The sequence below is a fragment of the Nematostella vectensis genome, chromosome 14 (genome assembly GCF_932526225.1).
Source record: "Nematostella vectensis chromosome 14, jaNemVect1.1, whole genome shotgun sequence".
NCBI lineage: Eukaryota > Metazoa > Cnidaria > Anthozoa > Actiniaria > Edwardsiidae > Nematostella > Nematostella vectensis.
The window spans coordinates 2,594,220-2,600,979 of record NC_064047.1 but is presented as its reverse complement, the minus strand read 5'-3'; the positions used below and the strand labels follow the sequence as shown (position 1 = coordinate 2,600,979).

General features: G+C 42.4%; 1 protein-coding gene across 4 annotated transcripts in view; it reads right to left on the bottom strand.

Annotated features, from left to right (window-relative positions):
• Window positions 1-6,749, bottom strand: part of LOC116612862 — a 41,453-nt gene extending 34,704 nt beyond the window's left edge. Inside the window, exons 1-5 of one of the 4 annotated variants that reach the window (XR_007306517.1) lie at window positions 6,100-6,749; window positions 4,098-4,907; window positions 3,708-3,886; window positions 2,427-3,184; window positions 2,003-2,173 (exon numbers count right to left, since the gene is read on the bottom strand). Coding sequence is in view for 2 of the 4 variants with exons in the window: in XM_048721727.1 (XP_048577684.1) it covers window positions 2,242-2,334; window positions 2,427-2,768; window positions 3,088-3,184; window positions 3,708-3,793 (618 nt within the window). In the remaining 2 variants the exon portion in view is untranslated. Of the gene's footprint in view, window positions 1-2,002; window positions 2,174-2,205; window positions 2,335-2,426; window positions 3,185-3,707; window positions 4,041-4,097 lie in introns of those variants that run through there. The other 3 variants (XM_048721727.1, XM_048721728.1, XM_048721726.1) reach the window with 3 other exon arrangements.
• Window positions 6,750-6,760: the final 11 nt, after the last annotated feature.

Genomic DNA, 6,760 nt, shown 5'->3' with positions numbered 1-6,760 from the left:
CCCAACCCTAACCCTACCCTAACCCTACCCTAACCCCAATCCTAACCCCAACCCCAACCCTATCCTAACCCTACCCTACACTACCCTAACCCTACCCTAACCCTACCCTAACCCCAACCCTACCCTAACCCCAATCCTAACCCCAACCCTAATCCCTAACCCAACCCTAAGCCCAACCCTAATCCCTAACCCCTAAACGGTCTATTGGTCTACCCCAACGAAACTAAGGCTATGAGGGATCCCTATAGTTTTCACTTTTTGGGGGGTAAAACTCAAAACGGGGGGGGGGTACTCTCCTCGGGGTCTACCTCAATGAACCTAAGGCTATGACTGAACGCCTCTGTCAGAATCGGTGCTGAAACGCATAGGCGAACAAGGAAAGAGAACGGGCTTGTCCGCTCTGGGGCTTACCCCTTATCGCCTATCTCTAAGCCTACAACCTACCCCTAGTTACTTTTTTATTAATGTTTAAAATGTGAAATTGACATTACACTGGCGACATTTGATTTGTTCACTACTTTTAATTATAAGTTCTGTCTGTTTGATAATCCCAGCCTCGCCGGATTAATATAAATGTGCTACTTTACAGTTACAGTTACATGCCTATACAATCACTTTTACCTAACGTTGCGTTGGGACAGAAATGATATCCCGAAGTAAAGAGTCCTCGTTCTGTATCACGATAGGACACACATCCCTATGTTCCACTGAAGATTTGCGTGTGCGCATGTTAGCGAGTAAAAGTTAGGGACGACTAACAATTTGTCTATTCAGCAGGTGACCCCGGCTACAAATTTAATGAAATTCTACCATAGATAAGTTACCATATGTGGATTTGTTAAAGCCCTCGTAACGCCATAACGCCTCGGAAAACGTACGCTTGTTTTCTGTTGCACATAACAGTACTAGCGCGCCGTGATTAGCCATATGCGAGTGGCTATCAAAGTAAGCAATTTGAGTGCCGCTGATCACGAAAAGTGCAGACCTACAACTTATCGTTAGGCAAACTAGATTGAAAGACCCCACAGGAGGAACGGCATTTTGTAGCTGATATACGATTGTTGTTTCCTCGTGCGGATCTTCTAGGCGGACGGGTAAGGTCTCACGAATGGAGCAGTCAAACCATGGTGCGAGATAGCCTGCGGCTTCCTCTATGGAGAGGTACCGCGTGGGAAGGCTGCTCCTTTGCAGGTCATAAATCCTGTTTCCCTGTTCGAAACCTGCGCACATTGCAGCAACGTTACTCTCTGGGAGCAAAGGGGACGGACGCGGGAGCAAAAGAGATTTGCTCCAGAAAATATGGCCAATTACCAAGGCAATTACGCTGCATGCACTGCTTCCGTTTCTACCGTTGAATGTTCCTTGACTTATTGTTTCAGGGAAACACCAGGCGTGGACGCCTTGGCCTAAGTCTTTAGACTGTATGGCTATAGACGGAGTGGCGTCGTCTCCTTCGTCATCGCTACTCTCATCAGACTCCTCTTCGTCATCTTCTTCCTCCTCGTTTTCTTCTTCATCAGGCGTCTGCAGAGTGTCACGGAACTCCTCCAAGTCTTCATTTAGTACAGGGGCAAAGGAAGAAAAGCCTGACGAAATTTGCCGCATCGCAAATTCGATCCCTTGTTGAACCAGGGCCAGCTTTCCCCTGAGGACACCCTCTCTGAGGGAGTTGGATTTGTAACGTCGTCTCTGCCGATATAGAATAGTATAATAATGAATTTACAACATAACAAAAATATATTGATATATTGATATTCAATTGCTCGTCGAATTCGAATTAGCGCTAATATTGCACTACATATGCATTTTGTTGGCTGGATTAAACTTGATCACCTGTTGTGGGGGCTCAGCTGTGATTTCATGCAAAAACTGGTTGCCTGTGTCACCTGTTAAAAGAAATCAAGCAATTTAACAATTGGAAACATTTTTCAACATTTATCATTACTTCTTATCAATGTAATATTTTTGGATTACAAAATCAATTCAGGAAAGGCAATATTACCTGCAAGAAAGTCTTCAAGTTTTTCTTTTTGCAGCTCCAACGACGGTAGCAAGTTTCTTCATTAGTAAAGCAAAAAGGAGCGCATCTCCCTTTTCACCACCTGTCTTTCCTCGTTGTGCCGCCGCCTCTCCATCTCTAAGTCTACCAGAAGACGCTTGGTACGCACTGGAACTAGAAACGAAATAGACAAAACAGAAACAAAAATAAAAATCAAATGCCTATCACTGCGTTCACATTAGCTACCCAAGTCGAGAAAAGTGGCTGTTTATCAGTTCGACCTCTTCGCCTGTTGTTGCGGCAGCACCCTCCTGCCATCGCCCTCCCCACTGCGGCTGTTGAAATAATACTTGTAACATTTTAACATCTGACAAATGTAAGCCCATTTTACAATAATAGGAACTGTGCATATACATAACGTGCTGACCTGACAGTTCCAGGAATGTGCCTTGGCGTGCATCACTGATAAGGCGGGCTTCATTTTTGACGCTGTGTCTGGATCATGCACCCGCAGCCAGGGCCAGTACTGACAAACTACGTCATACCAAAAAAATTCGACTTCCTTTGGCAGAAAGTATGTTGTCTGGAGATGTCTGGGGTGCGCGTACCCATAAATCTCCCCGTGAAACATGTTCACTGCATTATGGGCAAGGGCATGTCTACATCCGGCGATTTCGAGGCTTGTTTCAGAAAGGTTTTTCCTCTTCTTTGCCACATTCCCTGCAGCACGCCAGTTGCTTTCGCCACACATGCCATTAGAACTATCACTCTGGAATCAAGAATGTCATGGATTGCATAGAAAAAATGGGTTGCTAAATCAAACATAAACCAAATACGGTGGTACTCCGATTTGGAGTTGGAAAGCGTGAAGAAAAGGAATACTCCCGTAAAATCCTGGATCCAACCATAATGTCTCGAGAGTACAGGAGAACAGAAATAGAACAATTTGAAAGTAACACTTTAACACTGTCAAGCCAGTATAGTACTTTAGTCAAACGAAGATTATAGGAAAAGCAATTAACTGAAACAAGAACGGCATTACTGCACTTGTAATGATCATCCCCAATGTTAAGGTTTGTTGTATATACCTTCTTCGTGGGGCACTGGTACACATTTTGCAAGTGTGCATCGACCTTTACGTTATTGGCAATGAAGGCTTCACCGTAGTAACTGTCTGCTTTACGTCTACAAGAACAAGTCCAAGTTGTAAGGTCAGCATAATATATAGTGTTACCCAAAGTTCCATGTTGAACGCCCACCAGTGTCGTCACATGAAAACCAACAATGATATAAACGTTTGGCCGTGGCTATAAAAAACCGTGAAGAAGCATGTATGCTGTCATAACTGGCAGCTGTTTCGGTCTTATTGGCAATAACTGAGTGCAGAACCACTAGTAAACAGAAGAGCAGATACCTTTGCCCAAATGAATACTGTAGTTAGCTGCACCAACATACAGCTGTCCAGCCATGGACAGCTTGTATGAGAGCTACCTCCACTACCACTATAAAGTAAAGTAACTTCAAAGCAGAAACCAGCTACCTGCACTATTATGCTGGTTATTTTAATCTAAGCTTACCATGTTTTAATCTGAGCTAATCCAGCTCCTTTGCTTTACTAACTTGAATGTTGTGAACTCAAAAGTTTTACAAACATAGAATCAAGTTGTACATTATGAAGTAAATGAGCTTTGCACAAAACAGTACTCACGTTACTGCAGATGCGAACCGGTAAAGCTTCATGTAACCATCAACGTGCATGGAATGTGGCAGGTCGTCACAGGCTGGGCAGGTCATCCAGTCAAGTTGGCGGATTTTATCTATCTCAAACTGGCAATATTTCCATTCACGGAATGCTGTCCGGAATGTCTGTGGATTGACTGTGCCAACCTACAGAAGAGATAACACAAGGACTGTATTGGCTGGAATAGGATACATTGAAAACTACCACAATAGTACAGTGTAATTGTCAATCAGTGGCATGCCAAATGCATCTTCAGTAACTATTTTGTCATATGATGATATTTATGCTGGAAAAAGTCCTGTTGTGACAAGATATGATAGAAAACAACATCCAAAGAGTGGATTTCAATACACTTACTCGTCATCGAGGGACTAATGCTTGACGTAGGAGATGACGTCATCGTGGGCCTAGTGCTTGACGTAGTAGATGACGTTATCGTGGTTCTAATGTTTGACGTAGTGGATGACATTATTGAGGGCTTAATGCTTGACGTAGTGGATGACGTCATCGAGGGCCTAATGCTTGACGTAGTTGATGACGTCATCAATGGTCTAATGCTCGACGTATTTGATGACGTCATCGAGGGACTAATGATTGATGTAGGTGAAAACGTTATCGTAGGTCTAGTGATCGACGTTGTTGATGACGTCATCGTGGGACTAATGCTTGACGTAGTGGATGACGTCAACGAGGGCCTAGTGCTTGACGTAGTAGATGACGTTATCGTGGTTCTAATGTTTGACATAGTGGATGGCGTCATTGAGGGACTAATGCTTGACGTAGTTAATGACGTCATTAATGGTCTAATGCTTGACGTATTTGATGACGTCATCGAGGGACTAATGCTTGACGTAAATGATGACGTTTTCGTAGGTCTAGTGCTTGACGTTTTTGATGACGTCATCGAGGGACTAATGCTTGACGTAAATGATGACATTTTCGTAGGTCTAATGCTTGACGTAGTGGATGACGTCATTGTGGGACTAATGGTTGACGTAGTAGATGACGTTATCGTGGTTCTTATGCTTGACGTAGTGGATGACGTTTTCGAGGGACTAATGCTTGACGTAGTGGATGACGTCATCGAGGTACTAATGCTTGACGCAGTTGGTGACGTGATTAAGGGTCTTGTGCTCGACAGGTGTTCGGTCCACCTAAAGGCTGACGCTAGTACAAATGGATCAAATTTTGAAAATATTCCCTGTTTTAATTTTGATAAAGTATAGTGTACACGAGTCAGGCAAACGCAGACCACAACCACAAGGGTTTGCTTCTAGTAAAAACGAATTGTGAATAAGTGAACTACCTCACTAAACTTCTCAAACTCGGTCGCTATCTTAAAAGACGAGAAGGCTTGAGGTTGGAATTTTATTTGTTAGGTGAAACGAGTAACCAAGCACTGTTGTTTTATATCCGATTAAACAACTAGCCGATGGAAATGGATGCTTTGTGTAACTCGGCAATATGAGCGGGAGCATAAAATGGCGGCGTGATTGGCCTTCTTTCACAACGAAATCCCAATATCATGATTTCCGTATGGCTACGTTCTATTCTGTTATAAATTAATAAATTTGAAGTCGCATTATAGTAACCAAAAACTTTTGCACAGAGTTTACATTGCTGCCTTGTAATCGGTATTTTTATTTATCGGTATTTTTATTTTTATTTGCATTTCTGGTTCGCTTGATTTTGCTCCTCGTCGACTTTTTGAATTTTTAACATCTTCTAATATGTAGAAAATGCCATATAATAACTGATAACAGCTGATAAGACCGATTCTTATCTAATATAAGACATCTAATTCCTCTGTATTTCTGGTGTTTCGTATTTATCTAGTTCTTGAACACCAATTTTGTCAAGTGGTTCAATATTGCTCGCATTCTTTTTTCTCAAAACAAACATACGCTGATAAATCATTTCAATAATCTATTATTGGAAGTTTTGAGAAGAGATGTTTTCGTCAATGATAAAAATCATTAAATGCGGTCACGGATAATCAAAGACGAGAATGAAAAAAGGTTTAACCACTCCTTTCATTGTGCCATATGATCTCTTCGAAAGAATACTAAAAAATGAACATTTTTGAACATTGCTACACATTAATCTTATTGCATTGTTTTCGGTTGCTTGAACTAGCTGGGGATGGATATTTTGCGAGATATTCGTGCTCGTTCTCGGTGTAAGAACCTGCGAGTTGCGTCACATAGCTTCATTTGTTTAGTAGAACGAATGGTAAAGAAGGAATCATGATGAAAATATAGCTTGAAAGGTGTCCTCTGGGAATGGTTCTTACACCGGGATGAAGCCGATATTCGGTATTTTTCTTAAGTGTAAACTTTTTAGTTGTCTATCAACTCACTTGTCTCCGTCGTATTCGCCGAACTTCCATCACTGGCACTGCCAGCCACAATGACAATGATCCACACAAAGAAGCTCTTTTGCCACAATGGAGCCATGAGCATTAAAAAGGTGTTTTTCCACAATGGAAATTGGATTACTCGCAGTAAGGTTTTATGCTACAATGGGACAGAATGGCTTTGATAAATAAACGAACAGCGCAAAAGGTTCTGCAAGTGGTAACGAGTGCACCCGGATTCGCCAATCCGTCACTCGCATAGGCGATATAACGTCTTATATGTGACAGGCTCGTAAACAGTCATCCGCGTGACAAGCGCGTTAAGCCCTCTCTAAGGCAACCTCATGCGCAGTGCTCTCTGTGTCGCTTTGCCTTTGTTCCACATTAGCCTCTGCTGGAACGAGCCGGATTTCGCGTTAGCGAACCTTCTAGATTTCGGTGGCTACATCCAGACCTTGCTCTCTTCTTTCGCGAGCTCGAATCGGGTGTGGTCAATGAAACACCACATAGAAAAGCTCTTTCAAAAAGAAAGATCAACACCTTGTTATCGCTAAAGATATGGAGGTCTGTGACATTATTTCCAACTTGGAGGTCGCAATAGTTTGAGATATATTTTCGATCAAATAATATGGAACAAAGGAATCAAGCTACACACAGAAAGCTC